General features: G+C 44.2%; 1 protein-coding gene across 2 annotated transcripts in view; it reads right to left on the reverse strand.

The window, feature by feature from the left end:
• PCCA (propionyl-CoA carboxylase subunit alpha) overlaps positions 1-21,667 on the reverse strand; it is a 2,021,650-nt gene that overhangs the window by 1,003,784 nt on the left and 996,199 nt on the right. For both annotated transcript variants that reach the window (XM_069205070.1, XM_069205071.1), the window contains exons 13-15: positions 14,985-15,128; positions 10,876-10,950; positions 4,043-4,111 (exon numbers count right to left, since the gene is read on the reverse strand). In XM_069205070.1, coding sequence (XP_069061171.1) covers positions 4,043-4,111; positions 10,876-10,950; positions 14,985-15,128 — 288 coding nt within the window. The remainder of the gene's footprint in view (positions 1-4,042; positions 4,112-10,875; positions 10,951-14,984; positions 15,129-21,667) is intronic.

A 21,667-nucleotide genomic window follows, 5' to 3' on the forward strand; every position in this document is an offset into this window, starting at 1 on the left:
CATTTCAAACTTCTTTTTGAGGAAACAGTTCAAAATCCTGAGGTCTAGGATCGGTCGTAACTAGCTGTCCTTTTTGTGCATCAGGAAATATTTGGAATAGCATCCCTGTCCCTTTTCCTGCTCTGGAACTAATTCCACTGCACCCTTGAGTAGAAGGGAATAGACTTCCTTTTGGACTATATGCAAGTGTTTGAGTGGTATAGTCTATTCGGGGAGGTAAGGGATGGAGCTGTTGTTGGAAGGTTAGAACGTATCCCCTTTCTACAATCTATAAGACCCAAAGGTCTGATGTGATGGGCTTCCATTTTTTATTAAAGTGGAATACCTGTCCTCAAAAAGGAGGAAAATGATCTGGTATAACGGAACTAGAGTTGCTTCCCTGCTATCGCTGGGAAAGTGGAGAAAGCTGAGGAAAAGGGGGGGGGGGGTAGGCGGAAGAGGAATAGCTTGCTTTCATCCTCGATCCCTTTGCAGCATGTAATGTGGATTGTACTACTGCAGGCTGTATTGCGGTCTGCTCCCAAAGGAAAGTCCTTGCTTTGTCTCTAGTCTCTTAACTGAGATTGAAAACTCAAAGATCTAGCTGTTGCCTTGCTATCCTGAATCCTTCAAGAGCAGAGTGAGACTTTGCTGCAGAAAGGCAGTAGTTATCAAATACTAGGTCCATTAGTAGTGTTTGGACCACCCGCAAGAAGCTCTAATTCCATCGAAGGGATGCTGAAGAACCCATAGCCCTGTCTACTGAATAAGCCATGTCCAGGCCTCACTAGATAATACATTTGGCTGCTAATTATTCAGCTACAACTACCTCTGAAAAGTGACCCGTAAGATCTTCTGAGCGGTTGGTGGTGACCGCTTGGGCAGCATTCAGTAGAATATGTACATTTCTGCCTATCAAGCAAATGGCATTGAGTGATTTTAGTCCTGAGCTACCTCTTAAGATAACTTTTTTTGCAATATACTCTTGTCTTTTTAGTTTCTCTATCTGATGAGGTCGAGGGACATAAGCCTGGGATATTTTTGGATGAACATGAGGCCTGAACCACTAAGCTTTCGGGAGAAGAGTGAGCTGATAGAAATGTGGAATCTTGTGGTGCTGGTTTGTATATTTCTGCTACTGATCTACTGCAGTAGAGGTAGTTGGTTTGTCCCAAATTTCCAGTACAGGCACAGTGAGTTCCTCATTGGATGGTAGAAAAGGCTCAGATAAAGGCAACCAGGAATGAAGGGCTCCATTAAAATATTAGGTTTTAGTTCTGCTGTAGACAGATTTAAGTCCAACATTTCAGCAGATTTCCTAACTACAGAATGGTAAGAAGTGCCTTCTGGAGAAGGACTGTCAAGGGAGTTAGGAGCGCCCATTCTGAAGATGTATCTAAGCCACTTGTGTCTTTCAGGTTCTCATAAGTGGGGTCTAGGGATGTTTGGTCATACTCATCCTTGTCCCCATCATCTGGATCATCTTGAGAGTCAAAGTCACCTATCACAATTGTTTTTTCCTAGAAGTCCTTGCACTTTTCTTCTTGGCCTATGAGGCCTCATAATCACTGTATCTAAATGAGATCTTTATGCAGACAATGAGAAAGGCTGAAGTGGAGGAAACATTGGAGTAGCCATGGCATCCGAAGATGCGGAGCCAGTGGAGTGTCTGGCACCAAAAATCTATCATCAGCACCGCAAATGTGTGGACTGCAGCGCTCATTGCATTGACTGCGGTGCCGGTGAAGCAGTAGATTCCAGGGCTGATGTTGTTGGACTGGGTGCCAAAAGAGGAGGGGATGTTATTCTTTGTGCCAGTCCTGTAAATGCATGAGCCGGAAGAGAATGTATCCAAGATACTTGTGGCAAAGGGTACAAGGCAGTGGAATCAACTGAAACGGTGTCATCATTCCTCCTAGGTTATAGGATAGAGGACCCACAGGGCCAAGCGGCGCAGCAGAGGAGTCAAGGCTCTATTAAATATACTGAACACAGCATTCCGAAAGTTTGAAGGATCCCTGGAGCCGGAAATTTGGGGTGCTGAGTTATTAACTGGAGCCTTGGGGATGGCGCTACAGGCAGAACTGGATCGGAAGCTGGCGTTGGTTCCTTTGGCGCTGCTGATGCCGAATTGATCAAAGTTAGCACTGGTATGTCTTCATGTTGCAAAGGGTGTTCGACGTCAGATGCTGGATGAGGTGGGGTCATTGGCCTCGGGGAAGGCGACCTACTTTTTAAAGTTCTTTGCCTTGATCCATGCCTTCTCTTCCTTTTATGTTTTCTCTGGGATGATTTTGAGGACAGAAGAGAGAGTAATTTCAGACACGACTTCCCATGACTCTAGTTTTCTTGCTGAGCCCTGGCCCTGAAAATTTTGGCTTTCCTTTCTTTCAGACTCATTGGGATGCATCATCTTACAGGATTCGCATCTGTCAACATCATGCTCTGATGAACCCAGGCACCAGAGACAGATTTTGTCAGGGTCAATAATTGGCATTTGTCCTTCACAGTTTCTGTAAGGTTTGAATCTGGATCGCTTCGACTGGGACATTACAACGAGAAATGTATCTAAAAAGTATCAGAATGAGAAATCATTCAATGAACAATTCCCCTTTACCCTGAGGGAAGTTATTCTGGAATGCATTTATGATGCTTAACAAAAGGGAACCGACGTCAGCATGCCAACAGGGGAGCTTTTCTGGCTCATGTAACCTCTCGGGTGCTGCCTGCAAAGCTGACTTGGAACTCGCACCCCCTGCCGCGGTGGAAGAGATATTGGAGAAATGTTTCCAGATTCAGCCTTGCCTCTGGGATACCCAGAAGGTGAGGAACCTGCAGGTAGGAGTATCCATCAGAAATGTAAAGTAGGGAATGTTATTGAGTCCAATATTTCGAACTAGGGCATTGAACACTGGATTTGAAACCAGAGATAAAAAACTATCCAAGCTAATAACCACAGTCAAAAACTTAATGCAAACCTTGCAGTGACCAGGAAGCCTGATTTTTGATACATACAAAGTAGGGACAACAAATTGGAAAAACACTATCCTACAAAAAGAAAGAAACATAAAAATGGGCAGTAGTTTAGATCCAACTGTCTGGGGCAACAAATATGCAAGGATCTCAACTCAATATTATTCAGCACTGAGAAATGGAGTATAAATGTATGTATGGATGGGGCTACAGAGACAACATCACAGCAGGCCTGACCAGCTTGGGTGAGAATACAGGACTGAAAATGACCTGATACAAAACAGGAAGTAATACCTTAAACTGCCAATGTTAGAGTGAGGGTAGAGAATCTGTAAGGGCCTTAGGTATATTTTCTATTCTCGATGTTCATGTGTAGGCACTACTGGGGACAAAATATTTCAAAACTTATCCTATGAAGACCACCCAGGAAATTGTAATTATGCGGTTTTTCGAGCATGCTTGCTGCGGGCAAAGAAAAGATACCATGCCAAATATTATGGCTAGGAAAAATGTGAACATATATCCCATACAAAAAAAGTACATACGCTGTCAATGGAAACCTACAGAAAAATATCCAAAATGTCTGTTTATAGAGTATATAAAAGGCAAGTAAATAGACTTGCAATATCCCTCTGTCATTTGAGATATCCTTGTAATGATTATCTGCCAGAACTAAAGGACTCTGGAGGTATGGGCAAGAATCAGAATCCCATATTATTTTACCAGTAGATAACAGCAGTTCGACTGGGTTTAGCGTGGTGACGGACTAAAGGGTAACGTATTTAAATAAAAAGGTGCAGATGTCAATTTTCTTTTATTACAAAATTATAAGGGGCGTTGCTTTGTCATGGCATCTATGAAACTCCGTTATTATAAACGTTTAAAAATCTAATAAACAATTATATTTTTTTTAATGTGTAAAATAAATAGGTGGAAAGGTTCCCAATAATGGAATTTGAAGTCACAACAAACATGTTAAAAGCACTTCTACTTTAACAACAAAAGGCAACATTTATCGTATCATCTTGCTTTTTTAAGGAATAATAATTCAACACAGAACCGGAAATAAATGAAAATGTAAAAAACTAACTTTTGAGATCATAGGATCGTAGTATATGCTGATGTCACTTCCTTCTTGAATGCCGCTGTCAACCCGAACCTTATAAATAAAAGAAAACAATAGTAATTTGACACAGTTTAAGGGTCTGCTCTATTCACAACTTCCCATCATAATGGAAAAAGAACCACCCTGACGACCATGCCATAGTGATTTTTTTTTTAATTCAGCCGTAATAATATGTATTGCTTAATACTGAATAACAAATGTATTTTTGCAACCATTGCACACATTTACCAATCTCTTATAGGTACACATATACTTGAACCTAGCTAAGAGTAAAACCTGAAATATTAACGTTACAAACATCTCTGCAGCATGTTCGATGATCAACTGGACATCGTAAAAGTGCCCATTTTATCTCTCTAGAAAAAATTAGGCCTTCTGTACATTTGTTTATGCCTTTTGCCCTCTCACGTGAATAAAAGCAAATTGCCTAAAGCAGATAAACTGAGAGGAAAATGAAGCAACAAGAGAAATTACCATTGAGTAAAAGAACAGAGGAGAGAAATAAAAAAATAAAAAAAAACACAATAATTCATGTGCCCAGAGGTCATTCCCCAAGACGTACTTAAGAGGCTGTCTCAATTTGAAGTGACACCTCTATATTCAGCACCAGGCATTCTTTAAAGAGTGATACTTCACAAGACACCCACTGAATAACTGAAAAACGCTTCATTGCTTTTAAGCTAGGTTTGTCCTTTAAAGCACTTCAAGTACACAAACAAATTATTCCCAATAAAATTGTTCAAGTTGTTTTCTATCCTACAAAGAGGATACCTTACACCCACCAAACTAAACCAGATATTTCCAGCAGCTCAATTCTGCTGCTATTGCTGCCAACCTGACAATGTAGACCTACACCATATCCTCTGGTCCTGTACTTCCCTAGGGCACTACTGGCGAGCAACTCTGGCCAACATAGCCGACATCACCCACTGCGAGGAACTTAACACTAGGGAGGCCAGTGGCCTTCTAAAAGCTTAATAAGGTAGCAGCTAGGTTCACTGACTTTCTCCTCTTGCTAGCCAAACAGGATATAACCCTAAAGTGACATGCCCTGTTAGCCCCGCTGGTTGCATCTTGGGAGTACAGCAATTTGTAGGAAAGAGTCAAAAGGCCTCTGCAAACACCCCCCCCCCCCCCAATGAAACCAACGTCACTGATACCTTTCTCCTTATGGTTACTCCCCTGTCGCTGGCCCACCGGTGCCTACTTCCAGCTGACAAGTAACATCACACCCCCTCTGCATTCTCCCCTGTATAGACCTCACAGTTAAGTGTGTGTTACCTCCCTATGCTTGTGTTGTCCCCTTGGTCACATAGATAGCAGCCGCTCAACAATTGCACATCTCCTAGCACTCACGTATTGCCAGGCAGTTGGCCCTTCTTCCTACTTTTGAAGCAATATTTCACACAGCATCACATTATTATTTTATATTTTTGGCAAAATGACAGTTTAAGTATCTCATATAGGCAGACACTTATCTGTAATCTTCTAGAATGCTATGTGGATACCGTCTGTAATTCTTTAACTTAAAAATGCTTAATAAAAACGTTTCGGGGGAGAATTAAGTTAGATCCATGCTGTTCATCATTTTAATGGTAACTATCTTAATGTTATATATAAGAAAAAAGGTGGCTGTGTAAAGGAGAGAGCGCACTTTCCAAATATAAGCTATTGTTTGTTTACAAAGTCCATGATGACGTAGAACGATGGGGGGAGTGCTCGAAGTGGTATGCACCCAGCCACAGAGTGCGAAAACTATTGCCCCAAAAGAGGGTTACAGTTATGATATGCAAAGAAGAAAAACCACGGCACATCCCAAGCGATTATAATGTTCCAGTTTATTCCTCGTGATGTCTTTAGATGAAACAATAATCTGTGGCCCAAGGTAACATTTTGGAGCCAGAGTCAAGAGATGACAACAGAAATCCTTTTCAAATGAACATCAGCCCAAATAGACAACAGCCGACACGTGTTTCGTCTGGGTAGACTTTATCAAGGCTATGATGCAGATAAATAGCTCAATGTTCCAAAGTGCCAGAGACAAATTGATGTCTTATGTTTTGAGAAGGAGGTCGAGTAAGAGGAGGCTAGAGGACCATGGTAAGCCTCAGATGTCTCCAAGCGTTTCTTTCGACGTGGTATGGACGGCGCTGCAAATAATAATTATAAGACATCAATTTGTCTCTGGCACTTTGGAACATTGAGCTATTTATCTGCATCATAGCCTTGATAAAGTCTACCCAGACGAAACATGTGTCGGCTGTTGTCTATTTGGGCTGATGTTCATTTGAAAAGGATTTCTGTTGTCATCTCTTGACTCTGGCTCCAAGATGTTACCTTGGGCCACAGATTATTGTTTCATCTAAAGACATCACGAGGAATAAACTGGAACATTATAATCGCTTGGGATGTGCCGTGGTTTTTCTTCTTTGCATATCTTAATGTTATAGGTACAGTCTGAAATAATGCATCAGCAAAGGTCCGAGGCCCCGAAAAAAACTCAAATGTTTTATCAGTTTCATGCAAAACCCAATAATTAGTTCAAATCAGTTACCAATATAATGAAACAAACAATTTATGTTAATTTACATTAAGTACATATTCCTTTTTTCTGCAGTACCTTCTCTACAGCACTATCTCTCTCAATCATTTGTAAAGTGTGCTACTCACCCCCTAGGGTCTCAAGGCGCTGAAAGGGGGGTGGGGGGGGAAAGGATCTGCTACTGCTCGAACAGCCAGGTCTTGAGGCGTTTCCTGAAGGTCAGGAGGTTCTGGGTCTGTCGTAGGTGGACGGGGAGGGTGTTCCAGGCGGAGAAGGCAAGCTTGGCAGAGCTGGCGGGTGGGAGCGTGGAAGGTGAGTCGCTTGTTGAAGTAGGCAGGGCCTGTGTTGTGAAGAGCTTTGTGGGCGTGGATGAGGAAAGAATTGAAAGGTTCTGAGTGGGATCTTTGACCAAAGCCGCGGCTTCCTATCCCTCAACTTTCAAAGTTTGGCTCAACTGTTCGCCCATTTGGGGACTTTGGTGGGAGCGGTAAGGGAATCGTGCAGCAGGCTTGCTGGGAGATCTGCTGGGCAGCTACTTGAGCGGTGGGCTTTACTACTTCTATGCCAGCCACAAACGCCCTTTGCTGTCCACCACCCCAAAGAGTGAACTCAAAATCATGTCATTTTCGAGAGACATGCTTAAATTCAGCTTTCTAATAAATGGCATTGCTGTCAACGTGTATTTTGCAGAATATTGATTTCCTTTTGTGTGGCTTCATCAACTGCTTATTGAAGTGAACCCTATAAAGCCTACGTAAATTCCTAACGAATAAATACATATACACATTACGAACAGGTCTTTTTAAGGTTCGGGACATGTTCTACAGAAAAGCCCATCATAACAGTCAAAACTGACAAGAGCATCCTGAAGCCTCGGGGGCAGAAAAGCCGCTGGAGCAGCAGGGTCCATAAATTCTAAACACTACTGGCGGAAGGAGGTTATCGGGAGGCACGGTGCTGAAAAACCGGTGAACACTTTCACCTGAAGAAACCGTTCAACAAACCTGCGGCTCAGCGAGAAGTACAAGGTCGTCACAGAGGCAGCTGGATGTTAATTCTTTAATTTGAGAAACTGTCAGCAGGCAGTGCCTTGTCTACAGTATTCACAAGAGGGTACCCTGATGGCTTAATTTACCAGATGACGGCAAGGATACCACGTATGCATTTCTTACAGCCTTGTATTTCTATATTTTAAAAAATGCTCAAATACCACCAAGAAAAACATATTCTAAATTAATCTTAAAACTTTACCACAGAATTTAATAGTGTTAAAGATAAATAGTGAACCATCTTTTTTCCGACAAAGGGGCAACTATCATTCGGTGTAGGGGCCAGATTTGTAACAATATTCACATAACATGCATTGAGACACTGTACAAAGGATCGAAGGTGAAATCATTTATACATTCAGTGGTTATCATGAAACACTGCCATTGCTGTGGCCCGACTGAGACAGATTTATCGGACTTCCCGGAGAAAACAAGGACCAAAGAAATCTTCCAGTATAGTTAATACTGTGTGACATGTGTAACGTGTGCCCATGTATGGGCCAGTTTTACAATCTCCAAGACTGAAGGGTACCCCGGACTTCCTGCCTGCACGTACACAACTTTATCCTAGCAATCTGAATCGCCTTAATTAAACGGTATAAGGACTTTGCTACGAATCACAGCTTTTCAGCCAATATGATCCGGGAACAGGGAAACAAAATAAATGTGTAACGGATAACGTGCTATATCATATGGTATTTGGATTCTGGTGACATTAACTGCCCCCTTGTAGCTTATTACATGTTAAGAAGCCTTTGATGGCATTGCAGGAAAAAAATAAGTTTATTGGTGAGTATCTATCTAAATACATACGTGGAAATAAATATATCCAGCAAGATAAAGATATCTAGGTTTGGTGCGTATGTACACGTTCAGTTAAGTATACAAATACTTACGCACGGGTGTGTATATCTTTATATGCCATACACGTGTGAGAGTATATAACTAAATATATGCACAGATAGATAAATGCCGTTGCCAATTGTGTAATCATAAAAAATACGAAAAAGCGATAATGATTGTTCCCTGCTTGGAGCAGCTGTTGGGGTTGCAGTGGATCACGGGGAGAGGAACCCGAGCACGCAGCCCAGCCCACTGTTATGAAATCCTCTAGCCACGGCAGCGGATGCCTTTGGCATAATTAAAATGTCTTTCCGTCGGGTTCGGCTGTGAGGCCGGGCCACGTGAAGCTATCAAACATCTCCCACCCTTCATTTTCAATTCACCTCTCCCCCTTCAGCCCAACTCCCAGGCCGCCATGTCTACCTGACAAGTGACAGCCCAATCTGATTAAATGCGCGCGAGGGAGGGGACTGGCGGGCCTCCATGACAGGCCAAAAGTGATCACCATGGAGATACGTAATTACAGCCGTCAACGCGCCCACTGCCCTGCTGGCATCATTGTGATTGCGCCTAACAATAATGATAGACAAAGCTTCGCGCGCACTCCCTTGCACCCAATCACTCGAGCTGCTCCTTGGTCCATTTAGCTGACACGCAACATTCACACGAGCATATAACAGCAGTACGCAGAACATTTAAGGCATTTTAATTGTTTTTTCTTCGCTAGACGGCTGGCTTATGGGCGCCAATGTTATTGCATAAGGCTCCTGCCTGCAGCATTAATTGAAGAAAGATTTGGTGGGGCAACGACCCTAGGGGGTACGGTCTTGTCCATTATCACTTGTACGTTCAACAAGTCTCGTTTGAAACCTGCAAATTGCAAAAAAGAAACAAAAAAAAAACTTCTAAGGGCAAAATATTTGACATCTTGCATGCCGGCGATAATGCACGGAAGACATCAGACAATCAGCGTAATTATCACAGATTGCGATTTAATAATAAAAAAAGGTCGTGTTTGAAAATGGGTAACTGCTTAAGAGCAGCCTTCCATTATCATTTGCCTATTCACTGACTCTCCACAACTGTTGCTCTGTTTTCAGACACAACGCAGCAGGGGGCCTTAAGGCCTAGCAAGGGTCAGGCCCCCTCAAGAAATACAGTAGCAACACAGTTCACACAAAAAAATCAAAACTCCTCGTTCATTTGCCCCTTCACCATACCCCTTTTCTATATTTACAATTCCTCCTCGGGAAGCTTTCTGCGTTTTCCATGCAAGCAAGTGGAGTGAATAATCATACACTAAACCGGTAGAAGCCTTGTCAGTCCGCCGGCAGCCCGGGTGTCATAGATATACACTTACTGCTCAGACTCCTCATGACGCACAGAGGAGGAGATGTCCATGTTCTCTTCAAGCAGAAAACAAAGAACTGTTTAATAGAAAGGGCGATTGGTGGCAAATCTGCCGTGTGCTCTTAGCGTCTTAAATCAGCACACTCCAGTATTTAAACTACTGCATGCATCTTGACCGGTTTCACAACCTGCTTCTGTAGGCAGGCAGAGTGGCAGCTAATGGTACTAAAGAGAGCCTGATTGCACGAGAAGTAGCAGATTCCACTCAATGTTTTCCAAGGTCAAACGTATCTCTAAACTCATCTTTATTTGGAAGATGTCACCCTCCATGAATTCACCGTCACTCCCTAAGCAAGCAAAATGCTTTATATAGTCTTGTATAGGGTCACCGGTCATATTGTCATATACATTTTCTCCAATGAGTCACCTTCCGAATTCACTCAAGCTCATCCACCTTGAAGGTTTGAGAGAATCAGTGCTGCCAATGATGATCTCAGCTTGGCTTGGTGTTGGATGGGAGTGTGCAACTCGAAACCATCCAAAACTACTTTTATAAGGGTAGGCAGGTAGAGTGTCCAATTCTCTGAATTTGGAGGACGGGGGGGGGTCCAATGAGTTTCTTAATCCTGGATGTATAACAGCAAATAAAGCCCAAGCCAAGGGAACAACTACTCACAGAAAAAAATGGTAAATTAAGAGGCTATGGCTGCGATTTTAAGGTTTCTCCAAATACTCATCCCTTATTCCTACCAAAATTCTGAAATTCCAACAGAAGCAGACAAGAGTGTGAACTATTTCTCTACTGAACACCAAATTTCCCACTTTTAAGATGCTGGCCAATAGGCAATCATTTGATACAAAAGGCATCTAGTATGGCACTGCAAACAAGCAACCACTTGCATGGTACAACATTTCCAAGTATATTTCAGTAAGAAGGGAAAGAGTAACTTACTCCTTTCAACATGTACAACGTTCCAAAGTATATTTCAGTAGGAAGGGAAAGTGCAACTTACTCCTTCAACATGCAGAGGCTCTCTGTACTGCGAAAGGCGGCCAATAGAAGGCAGGCCAAAGGACTTGTAGGGATCCTGGAATGAAATTCAAACAAGAGGACGCATTAACTCACATCGATAAAGCACTGGAAACAAGGTCAAGCAGGAAGAGGATTGAAAAAGACACTGGCAGCTCTATTTCGATTAAGTGCTTTTAACATTGCTTGCAATAGCCCCATTGTTGTTCCATGGTGTGCCTCAGAGCTGCTATAGCCAAGAGTGACACATTTCCCTGCTATTCAAGTGTTTAACACGCATCTTGTGATTAGCATAACAAGTTTTAAATTGCTGTTGTGTCAGCAGAGACGAGACAAAACAGACACAGAGGCATTTAGAATGCCAAAGGCAACACAAAGAACTGAAAGGACATGGAAAAAACGCTATTTAGCCGGCTACAAATACACAAATGGGCATGTACCACCCAAAAGCGTGCCTGTCCTTGACGGCCAATGTCAAACGTTATGCTGTTCTCCCAGAGTTGAAAGACTAAGTCGATGCGCGCGGGTCCACGCGAATTAATCGAACACCACCGCCATTTAAACACTCAAACTAGTAACTTTTCATTCCATTCATTGCAGAAAACTCCTGGCCATAACGGTCGTAGGGAAGCCATATCATTGGTTGTGGCACACGATAAATGCAAACTGCTAAGAGGATACATGACTTGCATTTTTTAGCCGCAAATTCTCCATGGCTTCCTGCAAATAATCCCCAGGTGTCTGAGAACAGGTCACATTCGAGAAAAACAAAAAGAGTACTCTACAAGGTAGAGATTTTGAATCAAGTGCAGAAGGAACCATTTAAAACCGTAACCCTGAAAGATCATTGATAATTTTTAGAACCACAACCCAATTTTTATAACCAGAAACTTTCACGACCCACTAGCTTGAATTGATATGAGGCAGGCAATTTTGTAATGTAATCAAAGCATCCAGTGACAGTGCATTGTCATTTACAGACAGCACATTTTCTATTGAAATGGCCATTAAATTTGCACATACATACAGATTTACTGACAAAACTATATTGCACACAAATGATGATGCATGGAAATCAGGTTTCAGTAAATATTAAAAATTTGTGTAGGATGGGAAACTGGCTCTGTACATACTACACCAAAATGAGGTATAGTTTGCAGAGAGTCCAGGGCCAATGTTTTTATATAGCAAACATATCTTTTGTTACTTTACTAGAACCAAAAAGTCTTTGTTGCAGGTAAGTACAGTTTTAATTAGGTATCAAGCATATGTATCAAATGTACTTTGTTTAGGTTTTGCTGATAAAACAGTTTACAAGTAACACTTTTCAATTTTAAAAAATAACAGTGCCATTTTTCATAGAAACCAATACAATCCTAGGGGAGAAAAAGTGCTATCACAGTTTACAGGTAAGTACTCGATTTACAATCCCAGTCTTCGGGGGTTAGGATGCCCCTGGTCAAGGTTCAAGTTGACCCCAAGAGGTCACCACCAGCAACACAGGGCTGGCCGGGTGTTGAGTTTTCAATGGAATCCCGAGGACTGGGGCACTGAGAAGAAAACGGATTGCTGGTAAGTACCCACGGTTTCAGGACACAGGCCTGGGGGGTTTAGGTCAGCACCAAACACACACCCTCAGTGGCATAGGGGCGCTGGGTGCAAACACAGCGTCGGGCACCCAATGCTTTTTTAATGGGGGAACCCCGGGCATCACAACGATGCTGCATGCTGGGTCCAGAGGAGTCAGTTCTGGAAAACCAAAGGCTGGACAAAGAGGAGAGGTGCCCGCTGGATGTTGCTGGACTGTCAGTCAGATTCCCCAAGGCCAGGGGGCTGCAGGGGGAACTTTGGGCATCGGGAATCTTCATCACATCCAGTTGCGGTAAGGGGGGGGGGGGTGTCTTACGGATTCAGGCTGCAGGCGTTGTCGTGTTGGCCAACACCCAGGTTGGACCTGAGGTCGTAATCACCTGGAGATCTCCTCTGGACTGCTGGGCCAACTGGACTCAGGCCTCGGGTGTAGAGTGGACAGGGCTTGCGGATCCAGGGAGGTTCTGGAGTCCTTTCAAGGGTTTCTTGTGGACAGGGCCAATGTCCTCAGGAGTTCCTGGCCCTTTACTGGGAAGACAGTCCTCTGGGGGTTTGTAGAGGTCGCTGGTCCTGCAGGATGCATCGCCTTTCTGTAGCAGGAGTCTTGAAGCTGCAGACAGGCCAGTAGGGCTAAGGCCAAGTCAGTTGTCATCTGGAGTCTTCACTGCTGGGGGTCTGCTCTTCAGTCCTTCTTTCTTGAGGTCGCAGGGAATCTGAAGAGCAAAGTTCAATGGTGCCCCTAAATATTAGATTTAGCGGTGTTACAGGGGTCAGAGAGCAGAAGCCAATGGCTACTGTCCCCGAGGGTGGCTACACCTTCATTTGTCCATTCCCTTTGGGGAGGGGGGCACATTCCTTTCCCTACTGGTCACGCTCCTCCAAAACAAGATGGAAAATTCTGCAAGGAGGGGGTCACTTCAGCTCTGGACACCTTAGGGGTGGTCCTAGCTGTAGTGGTCACTTCTCCTTGATTATCCCTAATTTTCCCGCCAGACCTACCGCCAAAAGTGGGGCTTGGTCCGGGGCCGGGCAGCTCCACTAGCTGGAGTGCCCTGGGGCACTTTAACAGGAGGCCCGAGTCTTTAAGGCTCACAGCCAAGTGTTGCAGTTCCTACAGGGAGAAGGTGTGAAGCACCTCCACCCAGAGCAGGCTTTGTACCTGACCCCAGAGAGCACAAAGTCTCTCACCCAATGGGGTCAGAAACTTGTCTGTTAGTGGCAGGCTGTCACCAGTCAGCCTTACACTAAAGGGTTGGGTGAAATACAGGGGGCATCTCCAAGACGCCTTCTGTGTGCATTTTACAATAAACAGATTACTGGCATCAGAGTGAGTTTATTGTGCCAAGAAGTCTGAGACACAACTTCCCAGTCTTCAGTGAAGCCACCATGGAGCTGCAGAGATCATAATGATAAACTCCCAGCCCATGTACTTAATATGGCCACACTGCCCTTACAATGACTAAGAATGGACTTAGACTCTGTAGGGATATATTGCTCATGCAACTATGCCCTCACCTGTGGTATAATGCATCCTGCCTTAGGATTGTAAGGCCAGCTAAAAGGGTGACTTATCTATGCCACAGGCAGTGGTTGGTAGGCAAAGCACCCAGAGAGGGATGCCATATCGACTTTACCTTCTACTCCCCAACAGCACACACAGGCTGCAATGGCAGTGTGCATGTGTTTGGTAAGGGGTCCCTCAGGGTGGCATAATACATGCTGCAGCCTGCAGGGACCCATCCTGGCCAGAGAGCCCTTGGTACCAATGTTACCTTTTACCTGGGACTTAGTTGCTTGCCAGGGGTGTGCCTATTGTGGAAGCAATGGTATAGTTTTAGGGAAAGAACACAGGTGCTGGGACCTGGTTAGCAGGATCCCATCACACACTCCGTCAAATTAGCATCAAATATCCAGCAAAAAGTGTGTGTGTGGGGTACTGCAACAAGGGGTCAGTTTCCTACATTGAGCATCACCTAGTACAGTGCCTTGATTGGTTTTGATCCTATTACAGTTGTTTTTCCATCACACTTTTGAACAACAAAAAAATGTGCTTCATTTTTACTTTCCTAACTGCTGAATGTACACAGTTCATTTACAGGTCTGTACATTTTGTTGTGTTACTTCAAATGACAACCTCTAGTCTTTCTTTTCACACTCCCTGTCCCCTAGGAAGACTGTCACATAACTCTCTATACTTTTCTTTCTCTGGTTGGAAAGTGAGAGGACTTTGTAAACACCAATCCTCATGTTAAAAAACATAAGCAGCAATGAGTCAGAAGACAGCCTGACATCTCCTCTGTCTTTGAAGCACAACAAATGTGACAATGCAAGTACAGAATTTAAAGGCGGTTTTATGTATTGCTTGGACTTCTGCGACCCACAGCTTCTGAAACAATAGTCATGGTTATTTCTACTTGTTTCATCTAGAGATCGTGTGGCATCAATCTTTGGATTTCAAACTTGACATAACCACCTTATCACCACCACCTTCACCCATTTTACCTCGGCGTAGACTCGGCATTCAAGCGCCCAGCCGTTGATGGGAATGTCCTCTTGTCTGTAGTTCAGAGGGTAACCCTTGGCAACGCGGATCATTTCTTGGACGAGGTCCAGGCCAGTAATGCATTCCGTGATGGGATGCTCAACCTGCAAGGTCAAAGACTGTCACTTGGGAGGCGAAGAAATACTGGCAACAGACAGCAACATAAAATAAATGTGCACACACTGGGGTAAAAGGCTGGCATTTTACTCAATTTGTTAGAGGCATATTTCAAGAAAACTAGCAACATTAAGCACCAATACTACACGAAGCCAAATATTGCACCGAAATTTTTTTCTGTTTTTTTGTGGGGAGGTTATCTTCATGGTTTGTAGCACACAGCGATCACTTATGAAATCGCGCCAGCGCACTCATGCATGCGTGTGTATCATTACACACACTTCAACTGGCAATCTGGAGCACCGAAAGAAGGCGATAAGCACGTCCTGTTGCACTTCACATGGTGTGGACAGGAGCAGCAGCTTGTGATTTTCTGTACAGCGAGTCTTCCTCCAAATCTCAGCCATTCGCCTGCTTTCACTAACCTGTCCTGACAAGCAACCAGATTAGTGTATTCTTACATCAACGCACTCTTGCAGAAAAGAGCAGATGGACCTTGGGTTACCCCCTCCGCCCCACCAAACACACAGATGGGTTTGTGCAGTACTTAGTATGCAAAACATCAGGACTGGACCAGCAAAGTAAACCATAATAAGAAAACTGCTGCTAGCAGTGTAGGATGATACAGTCGTGGGAAGAAGTTGGTTCCCCACTCTCCGGGCCCTTGTGCCCAAATACACGCAATGAAGTACGAATGAGCTAAATTCACAAACATCAGAACCAGAGATGGAATCTGGGGTTTGCAATCACAAGGGACACAAACTTTTCTGGCATTCTGTACAACAGTACACATGAAAAGACACAGGATATGGGGAAGAACCATCAAAAACAGGTTGTCATTATAGGTGCAGAAAGGTGATTGGTTTAGATCGACGTTCCAGTGTAAACTAAAATATAGGAAGGGTGTATTCTGTAGAAAAAAAACTACCATAACAGTAAAATGCTTTGGCAAAGCCAAAAGATCCTGATTGCACGATAACGCTTCAAAAATATTTTAAACGTCTGTTGCAGTGAAAAACAAAACAAATAACTATTAGTTTCTTTACACAGTGCATTGTGAGATAAAACATCTAATGTGTGACAATTCAGCATGCTTCTGAGATTTAAAATAGTTCAGCATGGCGAGTGGGTGATATGTCAGTTATGTTGGTGGTGCTTCTGCCTTTCCTTGTTCCTACACTAAGCATAGGATTCCCTGTAGTGTCTCCGTTTAGAGTGAGGGAAGCTGCAAGCAGCTCCCTGGGATGCAGCTTTGGTACAAGGGGAACGGACCTGGCGACCTATAAAGCCTTTAAGGCTTCAAAGATTTTCCTCTTTTGCCTCTTGAATGTTCTCTGGTCTTTCTCTGGCTGCCCGGACACCCGTGGGTGTCTTATAACCCCCACCAGCTGTGCTCTACAAGTTTAAGTTGTAGGGGCAGTGGAGTGCCTTGCAAGTAGCTATTTGTGTTCAGTTCAATGACTGATTCAATTACATACACCAAACTTATCTCACTCCTCCATTCGACGCATGTATGCCCCGGTTGCAAGACATCAGATGCAGGGTTTTTATCACTTGACATGGGAATGTGCAGTGCAACCTGCTTGGGAAAAAGTAACTGAAACAATGGCTGAAATAGTAGCGCGTCGGCTGCCAATCACTCCAGATTCCTGCGTGCTGGGGATTCGCATGAGGGCAAAAGGGTCAAGTACCTGGATACGCTTTTAGACCTGGCGTTCATCCTGTTCAAATGTCACACTGCCGTGCAATGGAAGGTGTCAGTAGCACCAGACATTAAGGGATGGCTGAAGGATCTATGGACATGGGCTCGGGCTGAATCAGACTTCTTCACGAGGATGAGCTCTCAGGGCCCAGCTACAGGGGAAAGTACCTACTGGGATGGAAATGTATGGATAGCTGAAGCAAAAAACAATCATCTTTCCCCCCTGAACTCGCGCACACTGAACGCTGAGTGCTTGTACACGTCGCTCTGCTGGAGACTGGGGGACATAGCTGGTGTATAAGCCCTACACTAACACTGGCTGCTGGATTGGGTGTAATGGCTGCAACAGATAGCACCTCCGAGCGATTCATCCTGGTAACTCAGTGATGGGTCATTGGTACAAGGACGCCCTTTCATGAGTACATGCCCATAAATACTGTCAGATCGCCTGTAAATATCCAGTTAATATGTATAGAATGTGCATCAGTTCTTTATTTTTACTACCCTTGATGCTTTTATACCTCACTGGGACCTAAATTATTATTCTGCTCGTACAAGATCAATAAGCCACATACTATTTGTGTTTACGATATATTGTGCTGCTCCCTTCTTGCTTTTTTTTTAAATTCTTTATTCTCTTCCAGTACAATTGCCCCCCCAACCAAGGGGGATCTTACTATATTTTTTTAGACAGACTTCTATATGCTGGCATATTGCTCTTGCTTATAATCAATAAAAACACATTTAAAACAAGTTCAATGATTGATGTTAATTGTTCAAATAGTCAATATTGCTTTTTAAAATGTTCTTCTTTGACCATAGGTGGATAGCAGAGTTAATATTTCTTACGTCAGCTAATAATAATTTTAGGGAACTTGACATTTCATATTTTATCTTGATGAGGCCTTCAAGTAACAATTTTTTACCCCAAAGTAGGCAAATGAGATCTTATGTTTTTTTCTGAACATTGGGTTCCTGCTTCTGATCACTGCTCCCACACTCTGGGAGGTCAAGAGGGCATAAAGGAGGGATCTGGTCTGCAGTATGGTATTTTGAGATGGTTGCTTGCGACTGATTGCTGAGTATGGGTGTCCAAGTCCAAAAGAGGCAGGCAAGAACAAAAAACATTCCTGCATGTGTGTTGGGGCTGTCAAATTATTATGCTTTACTTAAACAATTGAGATGTGGACATAGGTGCAAACAATGCTAGCCTGACATTTTTTGAGTAAAAGATTCTGTAAGCAATTTTTATAGGAAAACTGTTCTGAGAACGTAGGTAAACACCTTAGAATGTTATATTGTGGATCCTACCTGTTGGTTGGGGGTTTCAAGTGATTATGCTTTACTTAAATAATTGAAATGAGGATTCAGGTGCAAGCAATGCTGACATTGCATTTTTTGGGAAAAGATTTCTAATATCACTGCTGAATAAGTTACTTACCTTAAGAAACATCTTATCTGGTAGAGAGACTATCTAGCCACAGCTTCCTTACCTTAGAATTATCCCCAGCTGTCAAACTGCATCTGGAATATTTTTTAGTGAGCAGTACGCCTGCGCACCAGTAGGTGGCGCCATTCAGCTTCATGTGGCATTGCCAGTATCATCGGCGCCTGAAGTGACGTGCGCGGTGCCTATACAGGTGCCACTCGCGCACATTGACAATTTCTTTTCGCAACATTCCACCCCAGAAGTGCAGAGCCACGAAGAGTACTGACTAGTTCTGTGTTATAACTAGGACTCTGAAAGCAGAAAAGCACTAAGCCTATAAATCTGATCGCAGAGCAGGGAGGATGGGTAGGTCAGTGTGGAATCTGCAGCTAGATAGAGACTCTACCAGATAAGGTGCTACAGAAAGTAATTAACTTGCTCATCTGATAAGACTTCTAGATGCAGATTCCTTACCTTAGACTAGATACCCAAGAATAAATACCTTCAAAGAGAAGGGTCTGCAAAATTATTTCACACTAAAATGTCCTGCAGAGCAGAGGGGGGAAAAGTGCTGTTCCTACAGACATGACTGTCCACGCAGTAGTGCTTGGTAAACGTGCAGAGATGCCCACCCTGCTGCCTGACTGATGTCCAGGACTGGGACCCCAGGTACTAACGCAGTGGTCGAAGCCTTGGCTCTGTGAAATGAGCATTCTAACCCTCAGGGGGTTGCTTCTTGGGCAATGCATAGCACATATTGATACAGAGCACGATCCATCTGGAGATTTGTTTCTGTACCACCTTCTCATTCTGGGCTCTGACATGCCCCACAAAGAGTTGGTCGCCCACCTGGAACTTTTTTGTGCGGTCAAGGTTTTATGTTGTCAAGGTAGAATGACAATTCTCTTCTTGGGTCCAGTCAGTGGAGTCGCTCCTCTTCTTTACAGGGATGAGGCAGAGCGTATGAAAGGGAGTAACCACCTTTGACAGGCAGGCAGCTCTTGTGCAAAGAACCAGCTGTCTGGGAAGATGTTGAGGTACAGAGGGCTTAGATGACAAAGCCTGGAGCTCACTGACCCTCAAGCAGATGTTTCTGCCACTTGAAAAGGAGTCTTGATAGTAAGGAGCCTGATAGGATAATTCTGTAGCAACTCGAAGGGAGCGCACATTAGAAAAGCTAAAAAAATAATTCTGAGAAAGGGGAGCAGAAAGGGGGGTCAACCTGTTTTTTTTGCACAAACGGTAGATGTATGCCATCTTGGTGGAGTGACGCCTGGCTGCCAAAGTGACATTATAAACTTCGGGCGGCAGGTTGAAAGATGGCAACTGTCTCCGCTCGATCTTTAAACATGAAGGTGAAGCACTGACAGGTTCAGGTGAAAAACCCTCCCCTGCTTCTGTGACAGAAGATCCTCTCGTAGGGGAAACCTGATTGGAGGACTAACGGCCAGGCTCAAAAGCTCGGAATCCCAGACTCTCCTCCAAGCCCAGTTCTGAGTCACAAGGATGACTTGGAACCAGTTGTTTCTGATCTTCCTGAGAACTCTGGGCAGGAGTGGTATCAGCGTAAAGGATGCTGAGCTCCACTTGAGATGAAAAGTGTCTCCGAGTGAGAGCTGCCTTGGAAACTCCAGTGTGCAGAACTGCTGATATGGAGTATTCTGGGCATTGGCGAACAGATCCAACCAAGGTTCCCCCTCCCACCACCCCTCACTGCTGACAGAGACCTTGCACCACCTCCAGATTGAGACCCATTAGTGATCCACTAGCCATCTTCGGCTGAGTTTGTCTGCTCTGGCATTCAGCGATCCCACCGGGGAAATGCCCTAACTCCCTGCCATATCCAGAGACGCAGGGCCTCTTGACAAAGGGTCCACAACCTCACCCTGCTCTGTTTGTTGCGGTACCAGATGGCAGTGGTTTTGCAGCAGCCTTCTCTTGATGGAGTAGAAAGGCTTTCAGTGCCAGTCGGATCCCTCAGAGCCCCAAAAGGTTGATGTGGAATCCAGATTCCGCCAGAGACCAGAGTCTTCTGCCCCAGCCCAAGAAGGACACATCTGTCACTACTGTTGCATCTGGTTGGGGAAGGAAGAGAGGTCTGCAGCTGACCCAATTGGGGGTCGTTAACTACTGAAGATCTTTTCAGTGCCCTCTGAGACCTGGACCATGTCAGAAAGATTCCTCTGATGTTGCGCCCACTGGAACATCAGGTCCAACTGAAGAGAAAGCATATGCCAGCTGACATGTGTCACCAGCAGAATGCAGGAGGTTATCAGGCTCAGCAGCCTCAGTCATTCTCAATGAAATCAAGAACAGAGGCTAAAGCATCCGTATTCATAGCCTGAAAAGCTTGAACTTGCCATTCAAGAGAATAAGCCCAAAGCTCTACTGTGTCCAGAACAGCTCCAATGAAAGGGAGTGTCTGAGAAGGGGTCAGGTTTGACTTCGGGACATTGTTCGTGAACGCCAGAGAGTTCAGGAGGTCTGCCGAAGTCTGGAGGTAGGAGAAGACTTCCTGGGACGAGCCTGTGTTCAACATTCAGTGGTCAAGATAGGGAAAGACTGGAACCACTGATCTCCACAGATAAGCTGCAACCACCACCCAGGTGAACCCCACCCAGTGTGCGCTGGTAAAGCCAAAGGGGAGCACGGTGAACTGAAAGTGCTAATGACCTACTGTGAACTGTAGGAAACATTTAAGGGTAGACAGGCTGGGGATGTGGAAGTATGTGTCCTGCAAGTTCAATGCTAGCATCCTGACTCCCAAGGCCCAGGGCCGACATGTCTTGAGCGAGCTTAAGCATTTTGAATTTCTCCTTTTTCAGGAAAAATTTAAGAGGGTGTAGGTCTAGGCTAGGTCGAAGGCTTACGTCCTTCGAGAGCACAATAAGGTAGAGGGAATATCAACCACGGCCTACGTGTGATGCTGGCACCCTCTCTATGGTTCCTGTTAGAAATTGGGTTTCTGGTTGGCTGAGGTATGCACCTATGCCAGGCAGAACCCACCACTCTAGTCAGGGCGAGGGAGTTACACACTCAAGATAACCCCTGCTCACACCCTTGGTAGCTTGGCATGAGCAGTCAGGCTTATCTCAGAGGCAATGTGTAGAGAGACTGAACAACACATGTAAAGTAATAAATACACCACAAAGGATACCCAACACCAAGTTATATAAAAATAAACTGTATTGCATAAAACATCATTAGACCAAAGAAGACATGTATCAGTAGTACCCTGCTACACAAGCAGTTGTCAGAACTTCACACACATTACTAGTGCTCTGCAAAAGCAAGCAGTTGCCATGGAAAACATGTAGGTTACTGGGATACTGCAACACAAGCAGAAGTCAGGTTGTCATTATTACAAAAATGTACATGTCAGGATAAACATATCA

This window comes from Pleurodeles waltl, chromosome 8, assembly GCF_031143425.1.
Source record: "Pleurodeles waltl isolate 20211129_DDA chromosome 8, aPleWal1.hap1.20221129, whole genome shotgun sequence".
NCBI classification, from domain to species: Eukaryota; Metazoa; Chordata; class Amphibia; order Caudata; family Salamandridae; genus Pleurodeles; species Pleurodeles waltl.